The sequence below is a fragment of the Typha latifolia genome, chromosome 15 (genome assembly GCF_019914945.1).
Source record: "Typha latifolia isolate L0001 chromosome 15, TyphaL0001v2, whole genome shotgun sequence".
Classification (NCBI taxonomy): Eukaryota; Viridiplantae; Streptophyta; class Magnoliopsida; order Poales; family Typhaceae; genus Typha; species Typha latifolia.
In genome coordinates, this window is record NC_133100.1 from 2373899 (window position 1) to 2395394 (window position 21496).

General features: G+C 32.9%; 1 protein-coding gene across 2 annotated transcripts in view; it reads left to right on the forward strand.

Moving 5' to 3' along the window:
* The first annotated feature begins 3660 nt into the window (after nt 1-3660).
* LOC140801734 (phosphoglucan, water dikinase, chloroplastic) overlaps nt 3661-21496 on the forward strand; it is a 36233-nt gene continuing 18397 nt past the window's right edge. Inside the window, exons 1-10 of one of the 2 annotated variants that reach the window (XM_073157001.1) lie at nt 3737-3832; nt 3962-4100; nt 4223-4829; nt 9008-9094; nt 9268-9399; nt 11944-12069; nt 12150-12328; nt 12584-12668; nt 15999-16166; nt 16262-16314. In XM_073157001.1, the coding sequence (XP_073013102.1) occupies nt 4009-4100; nt 4223-4829; nt 9008-9094; nt 9268-9399; nt 11944-12069; nt 12150-12328; nt 12584-12668; nt 15999-16166; nt 16262-16314 (1529 nt within the window). In that variant the 5' untranslated portion in view covers nt 3737-3832; nt 3962-4008. Of the gene's footprint in view, nt 4101-4222; nt 4830-9007; nt 9095-9267; nt 9400-11943; nt 12070-12149; nt 12329-12583; nt 12669-15998; nt 16167-16261; nt 16315-21496 lie in introns of both variants that reach the window. The other variant, XM_073157002.1, reaches the window with a different exon arrangement.

Consider the following 21496-nt stretch of genomic DNA (forward strand, 5'->3'; position numbering starts at 1 on the left):
TAAACTCTACTCAATTGTGTGATATAAAGTTATAATTTCACTTTCATTTATTTATACAAATATTAAAATTTGAGTTTAGAAGTGCTAGGTTCTAACATTTTCATTATTATTATTTAGAGAAAATAGAAAGCTTTTGATAAAATATATCTTACCAAATAGCAGTACCAATTTATGTCACCATCTAAATTTTGTCATGTTATATGCTAGCTTATTTGTGGAGTATAAAGTCGTTAACAAAAAAATAGTTTATATAAAAAAAATAAAGAATATGTTAACACTGTTAGTATAATATATGGTAAACTACTAATCATATTAGGGATTAACTTAGAATGTTGACTTAGTCAATAAATGGCATGACTATAAGTATGGTCTTAAATATGCATCAATTGAGAGACTATTACTTTAAACAATACTATCAAATTTGGTACTTAGCTTTATATTTATAGTGATATCTAAATTAACGGTTTAATTTTTTGTGTAAAATATTTTTTTATTAGTGCAATTATCTAGAAAATAATAACTTAAATATCAACATGGTACAAAGTGATCTAATATGATATTAAATTTAAGAGATAGCATAAATTGATATCCAAATTTGGTAGGTTTACTAGTTTGATCAAAAACTTTAAAATATAAAAACCTATTGAAGGTTTTTATGTGAAGAAAATAAAGTTATCATTGTCAATATCACTATAATAAAAATACCACAAATCTTAATTCTTATTCTTATTAATATTGTAACTTATACTATTAGAATATAAAATACTAGCTATATTATTTTATATTTTTAGAATTTTAACATAATTTATTGAATTCATATGATATGAGAATATGAGTTTTTAAGTTATGATCTCTAGCTATTTAATTAAATAAGCTTAAATGCAAGAATAATCTTATAATATAAAAGATGAGTAGTATTATTAGTTACTTATTATAAAAATATGAGTAGTATTATTAGCCATTTATTGTGTTCAAATATGTCTTATAAGTTGAATATCCTATATGGTAAAAAAAAAATATAATATATAAAAATATAATAATTATTTTTAGATGTAAAAGTGCAATTATAAAGGAAGATAATGGTTATTATTTAAATCAAATTATAGTTATAAATCTACCACATAATATATCTTATACACTGGTAGCATATATAGTGACATTATAGTATTTTTAACTATGAGCTTTATATTTAGAGGCACAAAGCTCTAAATACATTAGGCTCTATGTTTAGTATTTAATTATTACAAAATATATATTAATAAATGTTATTGATATTATTATTTTTTAATAAAACATATATGGTTAAATACTCTCTAAGATCTTTATAATAAGATTAACATTTAATAGTTTCAAAACTAATTTTAAATTACTAATTTTTTAATTAAATAGAGAATTTGAAGAAAACACAAAATAATGAAATGCTATGCCGTTAATAAGAAAAATTGAATAAATAAGAAAAATAATAAAATAATAAGAAAAATAATAAAATAATAAGCAAAAATTATATTACACGAAATAAGTATTGAAAAAAGTATCTAGTACTCTAAACAAGCAAAAAATCTTTACTTGATGCATTTTTTATATTAGAATGGTATTCGCTAATTTTAAATAATAAAAAAATATTTGTTATATAATTAAAAATTTTAAAATTAAAAATTATTTTAACATAATATAAAATTAGAATCATTTTAAAGTTTTGACTGTTCCAACAGTAATTGTTAGAAAACTAATTAGTGAAATTAACTATACACTCACTTTAAATTAATTATATACTCACTTTAAATAATTAGATTATAAAATAAATGGTACATATGAAATTTGAAATAATGGCTTAAAATTTTAAGAGTAGAGTTGGCATTTTAAGATAAACAATAGTAATTTGGAGTTACTCTAAATCTATCAATTGGGCTTCAAATTTGGTGCCTCAAATAGAGCCTTGTTGGAGCACTACTTGGCTCTAAATATAGAGATTTGGAGCCTGGTTGGAGATGCTATTAAAGAAGCCAAAACATTTCCTATAAAAACTTAAAATTGATCCAAATGTGTTAAGCTCCTAGTAAATAGTAAGTTAATATTAATAAATTTGTTTTAGAGTGTGTTTGATTGATGAAAAGGAAAAAAAAATATATGACAGCTTTTTAAAAGTGCCCTATTTTGTAATACTTGACGCAGAATGTTGATTAGGGAGTAACTTTTATTCACTTCCATAAAATTATATAAATTTCTTATTTTTGACTCATTTTACTTTCTTTTTGACCAGAAGAGAGCAACAATTATCATCTACTAATAGATTGTCCTATGACCATTATGATTGTAACTACTAATTTTTTTTTAACCCTTCAAACTTTTGTCAAATAGTAAATAAGCCATTATTGGTTTATTAGGAAGCGTTTTCTTACTTAAACATGAGCTCTAAAATAAAAGTTGTTTGCTTACAAGAGAATTTGTGAATGAGAAAAATTATTAAGAATCTGATAAAATTTGTGAATGAGAGGATTTGTGAATAAGAAAAGTTGTTAAGAATCTAATACTTATAAGAGGATTTGTAAATAAGAAAATTTATTAAGAATCTAATGCTTGCAAAAACATTTGTGAATGAGAAAACTCGTTAAGAATCTAATGTTTGCAAAATGATTTGTATATAAGAAAAGTTGTTAAGATTTTAATGTTTGCAAAATAATTTGTGAATGAAAAAAATTATTAAGAATTTAATGCTTGCAAAAAGTTTGTGAATAAAAAAAATTGTTAAAAATGCAATGCTTCCAAGATGATTTGTGAATGAGAAAAAATAGATATTTTTTATTAATAAGATAAAACTCTTGACTAGATGAAATAAGAATAAGACAAAGCTTTTAAAGATTAAATAGGATAAGAATGAAATGTTAACAATATGATAAAGCTCTTGAAGACATGATATGAATGAATTTGATTTTTCAAAATAATATTTTAGGAAATTTGCAAAAAAGCCCCTACATTATGGTTTTTAAATTTTTTTTTTTTTTATAGTCTGAGCCCCACCTTATTATTTTTTCTCTCTGTACTAAGCTAATATGCATGTCTGAGTAGTAAACAATTATTTGGAGTTAAAGTTTGCCATATTAAAAACATAACTTTTGCTTTTATTTTCATTCACACCCTACCATATAAATATTTACCATCATCCAACCTCGGCATTTTGCCATTAATGTTTAAAAAATTACTGTTTTTAATGTATAGTAATTTTTAGCAAATTTCTTAAGATTAATATAACAATTAAAAGGAACTTATTTTAAAATAAAATGGGGAGTATTCGAGGTATTTAACTTTTCATTTTTAAAAGTAACCAAACATTCTCTACTTCATAGTTAGTAGTTAGGTTAAAATTAACTCAGGGTGTTTATAACATATTAAAAGTAAATTAAATATATGATCTGCCGATAAATATCTAAGTACGATAGGATGTAAATGATAATAAAGACAAAACTTAGGATGTTTGTTTTTTTCGATAATTTTTTCTAAATTTTCTTATGGGCCCGGGTCAAATGCACTCTCGGGCCTCCAACCAGACATGTAGGCCGAACCCGGATAATGAATCAATGGAAGTCCACAACAGTGGTAATGATTACTATGTTTCCTTTTATCTTTAAAAGGAATCAATCACACGTGGCATTTCAAGAGGATCATCATCTTCTTCTTCTTCTTCCAGAACAATATATATGGTGTTCGTCTAATTATAACCTTACAAATGGACGATCGATCGCGATTCGTCTCCTCTCTCCTCTCCACGTGAAAGCTCTTTTCGCGGTCCACTTTGCAGAGAACACTCCTCTTCACACTCCTCACGACAGACAAGGTCATCGATTTCCCTCTCTCCGTTCTACTCTACTACCTTTCTTTTTTTTTTTTTTTTTTATAAGAAAAAGCTTCTCTTTTTCTTCGAAAATGGCTTCTCTACGCGCTGTTCTCCCTGCCATCTCCATAGCTCATAAGGAAATCAACCTCCTCCACTTCCAATCTAGCCGCTTCCCGATGCAAGCGCCATCACGGCCTCACGGCGGTGTTCTTCCCTTTGCTTCTCGTCGCTTCTATTGCCGTGGAAGCAGCACGACTTCGGTTGAAAGGTAAAGCTTTTTTTTTTGTTTTTGTTTTTTGGGAGAAGTGGTTCTACCCAATTCGAAGAATCTCATTTTTTAAGGGAAATTGATGGTACCCATATGAGGAAATTGGGTGATTTGATGTGTAGGGCTGCGGAGACGAAGCGGAAGGGTTCGAGGAAGCGAGGGAAGGTTCGTCTTCATATTCATCTAAACCACCAGGTCGAGTTTGGGAAGCATGTTGGTATTATAGGATCGACAAAGGAGCTCGGCTCGTGGAAGAAGCAGGTGGAGATGGAATGGACTCAGGATGGGTGGGTCTGCGAGGTCGAGCTCTCAGGTGGGGCCCCTGTGGATTATAAATTTGTAATCTTTTCTAAAGGGAAGAAGGAGAAGGTGTGGGAGGACGGCGATAACCGGGTTCTGAAACTCCCAAAGGAAGGAACTTTTGATGTGGTGTGTAACTGGAACAAGACAGCGGAACCTGTGGACTTGGTGGGTTCTGCATTGGTTGAGGAAAAGGAATTGGATAGCGGGGATGGTGGTGGCAGCTCAGCCGATGGAAATGGTGGATTTATCGCGGAAGGTGAGGCAAGCCCTTTCACCGAGCAGTGGCAGGGCAGGGAAGCTTCATTTATGCAGTCGAATGATCACAGAATTAGGGAGACTGAGAGGAGATGGGATACACATGGGCTTGATGGTGTGGCATTGAAGCTGGTGGAAGGTGATAAGGGTGCTAGGAATTGGCGGCGTAAGGTATCTTTCACATTTACACTGGTTCTATTGGTAAAGAAGTTATAGTTTAGGATATTTTCCTGTTGAAAAGTTTCATGGAATGGTTCTTTAATCAGCCACTATGATGCTGTATAGAATAAGCTATTTAGTTTGAAGATGAGATTTGTGTACACCCTATTTGGAATCCCAGTGCCTTGAATTAGATAGAGTTATTTTCTAGTTTTATCAATTGCATTGTGTGGCTTAATTTCTAGGTTTCAGTTGATTTGGGATGACCAAATCTGATGATTTGAGATCTGAATTTACGAGAATCCATGTCTTCTCATTAAAATTCTTCAAAATGTAAAGAATGTTATAATATAAAACACATTAAGAAAGACTTCATATCTCCTCTTGTGATGATACTTTGAGGCACTTAAAGTGCTGTCATAATTCATAGGACATCTTCAGCAGATTGTTATGCTGGGAGGTAATCTCGAACTAGTTGATGTAGCTAGTTTAGATATTTTCTGATTGCTATAATTGTACTTATTCAATTTTACCTTAAATTGGTGGATAGGTGTTCTTAAGTCTTGCACATTGATTTACACGTTAATGTTTCTGAGAGAAATGTTCCATGTTCTTCTATAATCAGGAACACACGGTAATCAACTTGAATGTTTGGAAACCAGGAATGCTTCAAGTACTAGGCATATTTATGTCAGACATATATTGGATACCAATAGTCGATGTAGGCAACATGAATGACCATTAGATAGTTCACTTAAAAAAACTATTACCAATAGTCGATGTAGGCAACATGAATGACCATTAGATAGTTCACTTAAAAAAACAATTACCAATAGTCGATGTAGGCAACATGAATGATCATTAGATAGTTCACCCAAAATATCCATTTCTACTGTGGGAACAAAAGGTAGTTTACGACTATGAGTGGTACACTTGACGATCTGTATGGCATATTTTAATATATGGGATATGTAGTGTGTGAAAGTTTGAATCTATATCATGTTTATCAGGATATATGGTATTACTAATCATTATAAAAGATATTATATAGTTCAATCAATGAGATGGAAGATAATATTGTATATAAATCCAAATTTGAGAATAATCTTTTTCATGTTTTACACTCCCTTAAGTTAGAAAGAAAATTTTACAGTTTGATTATAAAATCAACCGTACTTTACAATAAACATGTTGGCCTACTAGGAAAAGTACATGCAGAAATTACACTAAAGATGGGGATGTTGAGAGGGATGGTTTCTAACTTTGTATTACTTGAAAAGATAGATAAGGAGTGATGTATCTATCATGAGCTTATTAATGCATTGCCTCGAGGACATGAGAAAATTCTTTAAATAGCTTGGACACATTCGAAAGAAATAATTCTATCTGATTACAATAAAATAAGAGTATGAGGCTCAGCAGAATTTGCAAGAAGTTGCAATCTTTAAAGATCAGATATTTCATTATGGATGTCAATATAAAGTTCTCCGTTTCCTTTTTAGAGAGCTTCAAGTTTGCGTTTACAATGCTCTAGTAGAATAGGCAGATTTTATGACCAATTATAACCTGACATAACCCTATCAATCCCCTGAAGAACTGGTGCTTATTTCTTGCTAAAGTGCAATCATATTAGAGCTTCTCAAACAGTTAACTTGTATAGAGCTTCTTGCCTTGGAAGCTCTATGCAGGTAGGTTTGGGGCCAGTGGAGTTCTGGACCCTATTTCTCTAGTCCAGTACTCAAAATCACTAGGTTTCAAATGACTAGGTTAGCATAGGGCATATGAAATCCCATATGAATCAGGCACTTAAGCGAGATTTTTATAGATATGTTTTTAGAAGATGATTGATGCAGGGGGAAGAAGCATGTAACAGATTTTTAGTTTGATTTCACTTGAATGATGTCATGATCGAGTTAAGTTAGTGAGGGTTATTGATGCATGGCAACTTTTCGATTACATATTTGAGAAGAACAAGTAGAAAAAAGTAACTAAACCTGGGGACCGGATCCACCAACCGTGGTGTTGGAATCCACCGACGTTGGAATCCACTAATAAACACTCTATGTGAAAACTTTCAAAATATTTATTAACCAATAAAAAGATGATTACAAGCTTTTATATAAGCAAAGTAAAGTAAAAGATAAAAATATGAAAAATAGCCCTATGAGGCTAATCAAAATCCTCGTTAAGCTAGAGGGCTAAGGGTGCAGCCTTTTTGTGTCTACGAGAGTAAATGCGACGAAAAGTGGTGTCCGCACTAACTCTCTTGCGGTGAAAGAAACTCGACTCAGTCGAGTGAAGATGTGAACGACTCTAATAGTACTTTAAGATGTCAGGGTCAAGCTGCTGTAACTCCTCGCGAGTTATCCACGTACAATCAGACTTTGATCGACCTTGTTAGTGAACTAGAAAATGGTGAACCCCTTCTAGTGCAGTAAATGTTATTTGATTATCTAAAATAACGTTATCTTTTCTTGTAGTGTGGATAGAAAAAAAGAAGTGGTGGATGGTATATCAAGTTTGTCTGGAATAGTAGTGGATGTAGCATATGGTTCAGTGGGAATGTTCATAGGCAGCTAGTATGCCACTAAATCCTCAATATTAAAAGTATAACTAATGTTGTAATTAGAGGGAATATCAATGATACAAGCATTAGTCCCTACACGTTTCGGAATTTGTAAAGGTCTTGCACTACAAGCATGCAACTTCCGAACAACTCTGAAGGGGAACCATTCGAGTTTAACACAAATCATAACATGATCTCCTATATTAAACTCTTTGACATTTGCGTTCTTTAAAATCATGAACAACTTCAAATAGACTCATGTCTATAGGCCTATTGATGAAGTTATTGTATGTAAATCAAGCTACAGGAAGAATGACATCCCAATTAAGCTAAAGCTGATGCAAGATAACTTCTCGATTGTAGATTTGAGAAGAACAAGTAGGAAAAAGTAACTAAACCCAAGGAATCCACCAACCGGGGTGAATATGTGAAAAATCTCAAAATATTCATTAACCAATAAAAAGAGGATTACAAGCCTTTATATAGGCAAAGCAAAGTAAAAGACAAAAAGACGAAAATAACCCTATGAGGCTAGTCAAAATCTTCTTTAAGCCAGAAGGTTATGGGTGCAGCCATCTTGTGCCTACAAGAGTAAACGTGATGAATAGTGATGTCTACACAAGTTACTTTGAAATATACTTGCTTTGTGCTGTTTATTTTATTTTATTTTCATGTATTTTTGCAATTTTAGTTGTCTTCCTCGTTTAGCGAGGTCAATGTGCTAGTGTTGGGTTAGTTTCATATGATAACTATCTGGATGTATTTGTCTCTTTACCATAACTTCAGTTTATTTAGGAGTTTTCATCCACACCAATCTAATTTTCTTGTCTATTTTCACTACATTGTTCTTTCTGTAGTTTGTTCTGCTGAGAATGTAAATTAGACCATTATAATTCAATTGTATCTAAATCAAGAAAACAGACAGGGCAAAATCTTGAGCATGGCTTCTGCTCCTTAGGAGTCATCCTTACTGGCTTTTGATTTGCTGCAAATCAGCTCCTTGATGGCCCTCTTTTAGTTGTCCTATTTTGATCAAAATCAAATCCAAATATGAGGCTCAACTTCCTCCGTAATAATGCAGACCAGCCCCTGTGTAAACTTGTGATCTTTGTTTTATTTGCTACTTTTGGTGTCTGTATGCTGTCATCCACTTAGGCCCTCTGTCATATTTGATTCGTTTAACCTAATGTAGTTGATTTGCTACACTTAACATTCCTTTGATTTATTACATTCCTTTCCTTTTCTAATTTCTTTCTTAATGCTTTTGAGTTGAAAAATCAACGATACTTTACTAAAACATGCCTCAAAAGTTACTTTGGTATGGTATGTCAAAATGTCTTCCAATTCATGTTTTGTAGTTCTACTTTCAGTTTATTTCAATTGTTTTATGTTAGGGCAATCTTCTAAACATTTTGCTTTATCTCCTAGCATAGAACTTGAATGTCCTGGAAATAGGTTCAAACTACACTTCAGTAAACATGTGATCTCATACTGTTCTCACAATAATATAGTCTGTGCTGCCATTAGATTGTAAGTCGTAGTTAGGAACATCTCTCCCTACAGATTTACCAGTAATTCTTCTATTTGATATTTTTATTTATTTAATCTTTTCTTTTATGTGCAGCTGACAGTTGTAAATGAGCTGTTGGCTGGAGATACTGAAGAAGGGTACTCTTCAGAAGCCCTTTTATACTCTGCCATTTACCTAAAGGTTTATGAAGTTGCTTGCTTTCACTTTCCAATGAAGCTTAACTGTTATTTCTCGAACATCTTTTTACAAAAAATCTGCTTGCAAATGGAAGCAACTTAAAGCTGCCACTCCTTTTCTGTAAGTTTTGTCAGAATGCCAGTTTCCTCTGTAACAAATTGAACTATCTATCTCAGTGGATCAATACGGGTCAAATTCCCTGCTTTGAGGATGGTGGTCATCACAGGCCAAATAGGCACGCTGAGATTTCTAGGCTCATATTTCGTGAACTTGAAAGGGTGTACTACAAAAAAAACACATCACCACAGGTTGTCGTTTTATATTTATCTTTGTCAATTTATATTCTTCTATGCAATTTTTTTCTCTGGTGCTTTGGAACATACTTCTGGATTTTAATTTGTTAGAATATAAAAGGATTAAAGCTACCATTCTCTATTAGCTTAAGCACTTAGAGTAGCTAGTTGGTGTGTTAATCTTTTCATGGCTAAAAGAATGACTGTTTGGTTATCTGTCTCCTACTACATATGAAATCTATTCTCTAATATTTTCTTCATCCAATTGCTTTCTTCAGTCATTCCTTGAAATGCTACTATGTTTCAGTATCTAGAGTTAGCCGTCTGAAAAATTCATACTTGTTTCAGAATAACTGAGAATACATATTATGCTTGCTTGAGATAATTGTAGCTGATATACTGGATCTAATTTACTCGATAATGATAGTCCAATTTTTTGTTTGGTGACACTTTGCAAGAGACTTAGGAATTAGGATAATAATTAGATAGTGATTTCTGGTAGGACAATTATGCTCCATTTTAGCATGAGATTAAATTTATTAATGTTTATGTACTAAAATTGCTCCTTGGTAAGGTTGGAGGAAATAGTGAAAGAAATTGATATCTAACAGTTGTATTTGATTTTGATGTGAAAGATTGGCCACCTAAATTGCAATTTTTGTTTGATTTATTTAGCTCTAGTTTTTTTGGGGTTTTTACTTTTATATTACTTGAATGATAGAAGCATGAGAAACTTATATAGGACATATGGGACTTAATCTAAATTTAGTTGGTTCTTGAATTTATAGAGATGCTGGATTGGATCCATAACCATTTAATAATTAGCTGCAATGATGGCTGTGCTAGTCGACACACTCTCGACACGCTCTTGCGTGTTACTGGTGTGCTAGTAGCACACCCCTACGTGCCATTAGCACACATTTATAATATTTTTAATAAATTTTTTAGGATATTTAGAGATATTTTTGGGTATTCGACATGTCAATCTTTGGTTTTAGTTTAAATATATATATTAAAACCTACATTATAGTGTTTATCTTTAAATTATTTTTGCAAATGACCTATTTTATTAAATATAAAGCAACAATTGAATATAAATATTATTCAACACATAATATAATTGAATACATTAATTAAAACTTATATTAATTATTCGACACTACATAATATGATTGAATACTTCATAATATAATTGAACACATAATATTAATTAATAATAGTTGAATAATTAAAACTAATATCTAGTTGAACACATAATATTAATTAATAATATTTATTTGCTGGTATAAGAATAACACGAGAATGTTGCATTAAATACTGTAGATAATCTTGGAAATTCATCTACTGATAGTACTGTTTGTTGTAATGTTTCACATAGTCTTTATATAAATATAAATTTTATAATTTTTCTATGATATGATATTGATAGTATATATGTATGGAAATAACGGGCACCGGCACTGACATTGACATAAGCACATCATAAGTATATATAGATTATGGATATGGAGTATAATAAGAGTGTTGTGCTCTGGTAGGTGTAATTAATATGATGGTAATGATGATAAACTTATATCATCATGTGGGTGCACCTCTTTTGATATCCTACTATCTATAGATTTAAGTCATTTCCTCATCTAGCTGTAATCATGTAAAGCTTAAGATGGTCCCTTTCCTTTCTTCTATCTTTGATAAATTCTGTCTTTGCGATTGTCTAGGTCTGGCCCCATAGTCTTGACCTTGGGTGAAATGTGTGAAGTTTTCCTCCTCTGTGAAAATAATCTCTCCGAGAAGGTTGTGTAGCAGGGACACATGTCTTATCTTTATCATCACCGCCACCAAACCGAGTCTCATCATTATCACTATCACCATCATTATCATTATCATCTTTAGTCTCATCATTAATTTTATCTAAGCTTTCTAAAGGATCAATTGATCATGAAGATAATCTAACTCGACTAGTAACCAATCACTAAGATCCAGCTTCACTAGGAGTTAATTGATGATGATTGATGGGAATAAGAAAAAGTTTAAATAAATGGGCTCTATATGTCCTATCATATTTGTTAAGAAAATAATTAAAATTAATTTAATAATGATTGATGGAAACAAGAAAAATTTATAAAAAATGCACCATATTGGCACAATAACTGGCACGGATGTGCCGGATGGCATGCTGCCGTGCTGGACCGGCACAACTCGGCACAACACACACCTGTGCTTGTCGGCATTGTTCGGCACGGGGTGTGCCACTAATGGCACGACCGTCCTTGATTAGCTGTCTCAATTGTTAAAACAGTTATCTCAAAGTACCTTAAAAATTGGTGCATAGAATGAATTTTCTTGTTCTAGACTGTTTTACTTCTAAAAATTGTGTGCTTCATTATTAATAGTGTTCTTATAGGCAAAAATGAGCCAGAAGGAATTATTGGAAAGTTTTTATTGTTTAGAATGATTGTCGGTTTTTTTTTTAATTGCTTCCACACTATTATTGTAGTTTATTTATTATTTCTCTTGATGACTGACAAATATTGTGTTATTCTATGTTCAAATTTGCAGGATGTCCTTGTGATCCGGAAGATCCACCCATGTTTGCCTTCATTTAAGTCAGAATTTACTGCTTCTGTTCCTCTAACAAGAATACGAGATATTGCTCATCGTGGTGATATTCCTCATGATTTGAAGGTGATTTTTCTGACTTCTAGTGGTGGTTGATATAATCTGTAGATATCTTTATTTTATGATCACTTCAATCTCATCAACAGCAAGAAATCAAACATACAATTCAAAACAAGCTTCACCGCAATGCTGGTCCAGAAGATTTGATTTCTACAGAAGCCATGCTTGCCAGGATTACTAAGAATCCAGGGGAATACAATGAAGCATTTATTGAACAGTTTAAAATATTCCATCGCGAACTTAAGGACTTTTTCAATGCTGGAAGGTTCGTTAAAATAAAAAACCTTTTCTTAGTTTCTAATGTTGGTGTATCCCTTACCTCACAAGTCTACTAACCAAATTGAATTGTAAAATTAAGACGTTTTTCCCCCAATATAAATCCTTGTGCATTAACCTTTGAAAAGTTGTTATGTTGTTTTAACTAGAATGATGTTTCCATTCTCATGTTGATGAAATTGCTCCAATCATTTATCAAGTTGAGAAAAAGAAACTAAGTTGCTAGTTCTTTATTCAACTACAGTCTCTCGGAACAACTGGAGTCAATCAAAGAGTCTTTGGATGACCAGAAGTTACAAGCTTTGGCTTTATTTTTGGAACATAAAAAGGTTATCTTCCTCCTATTTTGATCTGTAGTTACTGATTTCATTCCATATTACAAATTTTTGTTGTTGGTTGCTATATTGGGTGCTTATATGCCCAACTCCAGTTCCCTCTTCTTACTGTACATAAAAGTACAAAAGCAGAACCATGTTAGTGTAATAAAAATAGACAGAATTTTTTAATCTTGCTATGCTTTTTTGGTCATAGGATATCAAATTTTGTGAATTAGAGAGTTTTTTATTTCCGTGATTTATGATTGCACAGAAATAGGTGTTGCTAGAAGTTATCCATCTTTAGAGAACCTCAAAACGCTTCATCCATGCCATTGTTGGTAGGAGTTCTTAGGTTACTTAGAACTTACCTTGCCAGCTAAATCTTAGTATGCGGAAACAATACTACTTGTGTGTGTGTGCATATATATGGCCATATTATAGCTTCTCACGGGTTGATATGTATCGTGCCAGTGTGTATATATATGACCATATTATAGTGAATTATCTATTGTGTCACTAGTGTTGAACATATTTTATTTTAAAGCAAGGATGATTGTGTCAGTAGTGGCATGCGTGCCGACCGGGATGGCTGTATGTCGTTCAACACGACATGTGGAACCTTTTTTTAAAATTTTAAATTTTTATCAATTATCATCAAATCAACTTTAGTTCCCGTGCATGTTTAATATTTATATCATATCATAGGAGAATTATAAAATTCTTATATGTATGAAGACTGTGAAATGTTACAATAAGTAATAGTGTAATACTATCAGTGGATGAGTTTTGAATATTATTAACAATATTTAGTGTAACATTCTTGTATTATTTTTGTGCCGGTAAATGAAGTCTTTGATCTTCCTCATCATGCTACATTCAACTAGCTATTAGTTTTAATTGTTGAAATATTATCAATTAATATTATGAATCAAATATTATTATATGTTTAATTATATTATTGAGTATTCAATCATATTATGAAGTGTTCAATTATTAATATTAGTTTTGATGAATGTATTTATGTATTTAATCATATTATGTGTTGAATACTATTTATAGTTAACTGTTGTTTTATCTTTACTAAAATATGTTATTTACAAAAATAATCTAAAAATAAAGCACTATTGCGTAGGTTTTAATATATATATTTAAAGCAAAAATTAAAAATTGACATGTCGAACACCCAAAAATATTTCTAAATATCCTAAAATTCTTATTAAAAATATTATAAATGCGTGTCAGTAGTACGCAAGGACGTGCCACTGGCATGTAGGAGCCTGTCCCGATGGTGGCATGGCAAGGCACGTGCCACTGGCACGACCATTGTTGCTTTAAAGAAACCTAGTTTGAGGTCTTTTTCATCCCTTTTGGTATCTCGTTACATTTGATTGTTTGATCTATATATAATTGTACTTCAAATTTTAAAAATGAAAGAGAAATTTGGAGGAAAATAGGGAAAATCATAAATTTTGCATATATTAGACTAATATATAAGTCTTGAAGGACTTTAATTTAGCTTCTAAAATCTATCTTAAGTGCTTAGAAAGGTTTAGATATTGTTTTTCAGTATATCAATACTATTTAATATGCTAATGACACACCAGATTGGCATGGCTCATGCCAATGGTATGTGTCGTGCCATGCCAAAAGTTGGCACACCTTGTGTCACTGACATGACAATCCTTCAATTATCTGTGTAAGTAGACTTATGATTTTAGGTAATGTAAGTTATCACAAGAACTAATTCAGTTTTAAGCTAGTCAATAGTAAAAGACATTTCCTACGAAACAATATACCTAAGGTTCATGAGCCAAGGACCATCCTGTAAACCTGAGTTAACCTCAGTAATCTCTGTAATTTAAGACAAGACAATTATATGTTCTAATACTTCAATTATGCTTGTTTCAAAAATAACTTTGTGCTTGGTTAATTTTTGATGTGTCATGGTTTTTGATAAGATATCATTAGTTTGCTGTGCCGATCAACAAGGTTGAGCATCTGTGGGGCACTGCCATGTTGATAGTGAATGACACATCCTATGCCACCTACATGACAATTCTAATGTATGCCTATGTCCTATTTAGTGTAACCTAATTTATAGTAGTATTGACGCCTATTATGTACCCATAAGATCACCAACTCTAGGATACACATCTTCTGGCTTAGGTTTGTTGATCTTCCTCCATAAGCACATTCTAGTGAAAATCTAGTGCTGAAGTACTACAAATTTTAGCATATTAACAATAGGAACAACAGTACAGCCAAGACTTTGTTCCCAACTATTTGGGTTGGCCATATGGACCCTTCTCCTCCACTTATGTTTGTTTGGTGTAATAGTTTGCTTCAAATCCAGCTCTATCTTTTCCTTTCTTACTTCTGCCCTCTGTTAGTTTTGGTCTTTCCCCTCTGTCATAAGCAACTTTCTATTTAAATGAGACCATTCCTTCCTGCTAGTGCATTATGTGGCCTCCATTGGACATGTCCAAAGTCCAAACCATTTCTCATGCAAGTTAACCTCTGCAGGTGCTATCTCTAAATTGGTCCTCCAATTTGATGCCTTAGTATACTAAAACACATTTTGTATACTTGGTCTTATGCCTACTTATTTTAAATCCTTTATATTCTAAATTTCTTATAGATATTTCATAGATAATATTCAATTCTTTTGTAGATTCATCCATAAAATGTTTATCAACAAGCTGTAAAAGTAATTTATCTTGGTATTAGACCTTTTTCTTTCTAGCCTTTCATTTTATCCCAAAGCTCCCAAAATTTGTTTAAAAACTATTGAAACCTACAAGGTGTAAAACTCTGATCATTTAAGGTCCAGGTGAAGCTAAAAGCTTGATTTAGCTTTCAGGCCCATGCAATTAGTGATATTGTTCGTCGTGGGCAACCTTCTTGTGTATATTTCATTTTCAAGTGCTTACCAATCATTTTAGGCTTCACAATGTCAAATTTGCCTTCAGCTTGTTACTATGTTTTAATGATTTCTTCCCATCTTCTGAACTTTCTAAATTGTGAAATGTCTTCCACTTGTTGAAGTGCAAAGAGATGCGGAGCCAATTTCAGTCTGCGGTGCTTTTTCGGTTATTATGTAAAAATGATGTTGATTTTATTTTACAATCTGTTGTCTTAGTAATTTGATATTACCATAAATAGGAAACATGAACGAGATAAACATGGTTGAGTGCTTCTTGAGGGGTTCTTTAGTAGTCTGCAACTGTCATTAATGATGCCTTGATTTTCGCTAAGTATGCAAACTCCTGATGAAATCAGCAATTTTTTTTTTTTTTTTTGCTTCCTAACATGGTGGAGAGTTAATTTACTGATTATTCACAGAGTTTGGATAAATTGCAAGAAGCAACAGGTTTTGTTGGAAATGGTGAGGTCGAATTATTGATGAAGATGTTGCAATCTTTGACTGCTTTAAGATCGCTAATTGTGAAGGGTCTTGAAAGTGGTCTTAGAAATGATGCTCCTGATACTGCTATAGCTATGCGTCAGAAGGTACATTTCAAAAATAGTTTGTTAAGTTTGTAGAAATAGCACAAAACACATTCTTTATCTGTTAATAATGACATTCAATAGTAAATATTTTGCAGTGGCGTCTTTCCGAAATTGGCCTTGAAGATTATTCATTTGTTTTGCTGAGCAGGTACTTCCATATAATTGAATTTAGTCTTCATTAAATTTACTACTTTTATTAAGTTTTAACTCTTGTTTGGGAAAAGGCTACAAGAATATGGTAACCTTGTTATACTCTGTAAATCGATTAATGTACTCTATATATGGTCTAGTGAAGTACAGTTGGGACTTGGGAGTGAGAATACTCAAGACTTTTAAAGGATGTGTACTATATGACACATGTGATTCTACTTCTTCTAAATATAAAGCCCTTCGGCACCAATCATACATATGTTGTTTTTGTGTATTTAGTATGATATATTAGGAGGAAGTGGAAGTGCAAAAATATGAGAACAAAAACATACAAGGACCGGGTTGAGAAGAATATGATGATGTAAGAGTTTTTCTGTCATAAAAAGCTCCTAGGAAACACACTCCATCATAAGCATCACAATTTGTCCTTTATATAAGGATCATATGAGTTCTGGATTCTCAAATTGTAATCTTTGTTATTTTTTTTACCAAACCATTCAAGGCTTACATCTTTTGGCTTGGAGTTCTACTATTACCACTCAAGTTCTTCAACTCATGGCTCCTAGAGTTTTGGTAACACGATGACTTCTAGTATTCAAATGCTAACTTTGGCAACTCAACTCGTAACTATATGTCAGCTTAATTTGTGAATCATAATTTTGGATGTCAGATATCCTTTATTCACTATTTTCTCAAATGTCAACAATTATCTGAATTGCTGCTGTCAACTCCTGATTGCTTGTGATGACCTTTTCATGTTTTTCTTTCTAACTTATTCTTTTATTTTCTTGAAGTAGAAACAATGTACCTGCAAATCTAGGAAGTTTACTCTTCTTTGAAATCCAGCAAATTCTTTATAGATATTGGGTTATCTTGTTTGCTGCATTTTGTCTAGCCTCTTTTTTTTTAGGTGGTTGTTGAATCTTTTGCTCTAGCATATTATTTTTGCATATTAATCAATTGCATTAAAAATTTCCACACCTTCAAAACTTGTGCAAAATCTTGATGATATTTGTTGCTTCTTCTATTTCCATGGACCTAGAAGAGAAATGATTCTCAAAAGGTTTTTAGTCAATATTCTTGATCATCTCATGGATAGGATTCTCTCCCCTTCTATCTTGTTACTTTGAAATATCCGATCTTTTGTCTTTGGAATAAAATGCTTTGGAAGAAACACTAGATTCCCAGATTCTTTTTGCCTTTTTCTAGCTATAGAAGAGCGTCAACATTTTTGCTCTCTTCTATAGTTGTCATTTTTGCTTAGGAAGAGACCTGATATTTTCTCACAATTTTGCTCTTAGGTATCCTCTTATCAAGGTAAGATTGAAATTAACAATATCAAATAAGTTGGTATAGAAATTATCAAAGATTTTGCCCTCCTCTTTAAAGTTTTGAAAGTTTAATAAGCAATCTTAAAAATATCCTATACATTCTTGGCTATCGTACAAGTACATATATGACAAAATTTGTTAGGAGTAATCTTATTGAAAATGATGTTAATTGTCCTTGCCATTGAAATTAGAGTTTTCATAATCAACTGTAACCGATTGAGAAATAGGTTTTTCCATAATATTTTTTTTTCATTAGTAACAGTAGAAGATGTATAACCATAAAGAACAAAAAACCAAACACATTCATCAATTGATTTTAAAAACACTTGCATCTTGGCTTTCTATTATGATCCATCGAGCAGTAGAGGTCTAACAGTAGACAATCGTTCTCTAAGAAGTTTCATCTTTTACGGGATCTCTCTAAGGTAAGAGTCTCGCTCTGATATTGATTAAAAATATTTCATTACTTGCTAGAAGATGTTTTCCCAATTAGAACGTCAAGCAATAGCTAAAATACAAAATGCAAGAACACATGCAAACATAATATTTTTAACGTAAAAAACCCTTATCAAATAAAGATAAAAACCACAAATCTCTTCTTCAGGATCAAATCAAGCACTATAATAATCAACTATTATAAAACACTTACAGATAGTTCGCTATTACCCACAACCATCTCTGAAGTAATTTATTTGACTCCCCTTATTTAGGAGTGTGAATTAGCCAAGCTTGAGCAAGTTGAGCCTAGCTCAGCTCGACTCACAATTGATTGAAGTTTAGCTCAACTTAGCTCGAGCTGTCTCAGCTTTTTCAAAAGTTTTTATTTCATACTTACTTTCTAGCTATAACATTACAACCTTTTGAAAGGTTGGTACATATAAAGACGATTAATAACTCTTCATTTTTTGATGTGGGACTAAATGCCATTCAACTAATTTAAAAATTTAACCTTTTTACATGTAAAATCTAGGATTCAAGCCCAAGTCATCTTATTTGAGATTGAAATGCTTTACCAACTATGCTATAACACATCATTGTAAATTTTAAAGTAGACAGTATGTATTACATTATATTAGAAAAAATATTTCAAACTAATTCCAGCTAAGCTTGAGTGAGTTGAGTCTAGCTCGGCTCGGTTCGATTAATTTCCTGAGCTAGAAAATCCAGCTCGACTCGTCTCGTCTCGTTTAGAGCTCAAGTCGAGTTCAAGCTGAGCTCACAATCTAGCGAGCTTTTTTGACAGTCCTACCCTCAATGCATCGTGTTCCGTGTTTGGTACCCAACCTTAGTGACCTCCAAAGTTAAAAGATCGGACTGTGACCCTTGAGACATTAGCAAACACAATCTTGAATTTAGTAGAACTCTATCAAGATGTATAAAATCTAACCATTTTACCCTTCTGACTCTTCTCTTTTTGTCCTCCCAAATGTTTTCTATAGCCTCATTAGAACGGATTTCAAATAGAAATTCTGCAACATTATTCTTCCAATTGAAACAACTCCAATTTTGATTGCTAAATGGGAAGAGGTTATTCTACTAATCTTTACAATGAAATTCAAAGAAATTACATCATAAAAGATTTTGCTTTCTCACAAATTTGTCAATTACAAAAACTAACCATAGTAACATATCAGACTTGAAATTTCTAATGTTTACTACTTTTGGAGAAAAGCATGTTAAAGTGCTATTGTAAGAAGGTGAATTTTGTGTGAGTTAAACTTTTTTTTCCACTAGTCTTGCTTTGGCCACAAAATTTTCCTCAATTTACTAGTTAGTGATCATTAAATTAACTACATATGACTGTTACATTTTTATATGTTGTGAGAAAGTTTTAGATTAACATATGAGATTTGAAATTGTTATTGTCTAATATAATAAGAATGCGATTCTTTGTGTAGTAAATGGTAACTGTCTAGTAATTATGGTTTACCTTTGATAGGAATGGAGTTTGACTTCTCCAATTCTAGTTATTTATCAATGGTGGCAACGCTAGGTAGTTGCTGGAGAGGTAGAGGATGCAATAGCAACATGAGAAGGTTTTTAGGAATGAGCGTTCGAACGACCTTCATTACGTTCAAACTTCAAATGTTGAAGCTCGATAGTAAAGTGAGCCTCTGGACACGTCTGAATAGCCCCTTCTGGTGTTTGAACGCTCAAATCCTAGAGCAAAATGTCTTTTGGAAGCGTTCGAACAGTTGTCCTGGCGTTCGAATGCCCCATGGACGCAAGTTGGTTTATTTCAGTATTCGATTAGGTTTTGGCTTGTTTTCTTTCCTTACGTGACAAGTTCGATTGAGAGATTATATATATGTTGTTTTACTTGGACTTAGTAGGTAATAATGTATTCTTTTTCTTCTCTTTCTTTTCTGTCAAGTCTAGCTAGGGGCCTAGGTTTTTGATCTCATTTCGCCATTATTCTTACTGAGATATTGCTTGATAAGACTATGTCGGGTTCATATTAATTGGTACTAGAGCTTCGGTGGTCGGTTAACAAAATTTTGTTCTTCAACTCGCTACAATGATTGCAAGAATGATGAAGACTCGGGCTACATTGATTAAGGACTGTCTCGATGCATTGGAGTTGTCTCTTCATAAGCTGGTTATGAAGCAGTGGGAGCATGGGGAGGCCATGCAGGCAATGAATACCAACATGGAGGAGATGAAGGATCAAATGCTTTGTATCATGAAGATGTTGGCTAGAACGAAAGGGAAGTCGACAACTGCTTTAACGTGGGGGTTTGAAGGAGGCTAGATTGGGGGAGTTCACCCTCGAATCACCCGTTCGTATTTTTTGAAGTTCTCAGGCAAAGATCCATTTTCCACTTACCAAGGGATGCAACTAGTGGAGAAGGTTACTTGCTGCATTCCAATTGCAAGATGCAGCCTTGCAATGACTCCAATGGTTCAAGAAAATAAACCGATTGGCATATTGACAAGAGTTCACTAGGGGATTAACGTCTTAAGTTTGGGCCATCTGAGTATGATAATTTTGATGAGGCCTTGAAGAAGTTGTGGCAAGAGGGACCTGACAAGAGGAAAACGAACCTAAGGTCGAATGAGAATCTTACCCACATCAACTGCGCCAGCCGCGCTTAGTCAAAACGAGAGATCTAGACTGATGGGAGGCCGACCCATTGGCATGGTGCAGACCACGACTGTACTGAGTAACATCTTCCGACATTTAACTTATGAGCAGATACGAGAGAGACGAGAAATGGCTTATGCTTTAATTGTGACCAGAAGTTTGTCTGTGGACACCAATGCAAGGAAAAGCAACCTTGGAGGATGAGGAGAAACCACAGGGGATCATCTTGCATGCTCTATCTAGGTGCGTGATGCCACATACTCTGTGCATGGTAGGGTCTTTGGAAGGAAGGCTTGTATTAGTGCTAGTAGATAGTGGGAGCACCCATATCTTTGTAAGCTAATCATGAGCAAGATTCTTCACCAAATTGGACCTCAAATTGGGGTATCAACAAATAAGAGTGGCTGCCCAAGATGTACCGAAGACCGCATTTCAGATGCACAATGGGCATTATGAATTTCTAGTAATGCCATTTGGCTTGACGAATACACCGATCACATTTTAGGCATTGATGAATGGTATATTCAGATCAGTCCTCTTAAGATTTGTCTTGGTATTTTTTGATTACATCATTATTTACAACAGGATTTGGGAGGAGTATGTGAAACACTTGCGGTTTGTCCTTGCCTCTCTACAAGAATATGCGCTTTTTGTGAACTAGAAAAAGTGCTCATTTGGCCATACTGAGGTGGAGTATCTTGGCCACATCATTTTAGTTGAGAGGGTTAAGGTCCACTTAGGAAAGATTGCTTGTATGTTGGAGT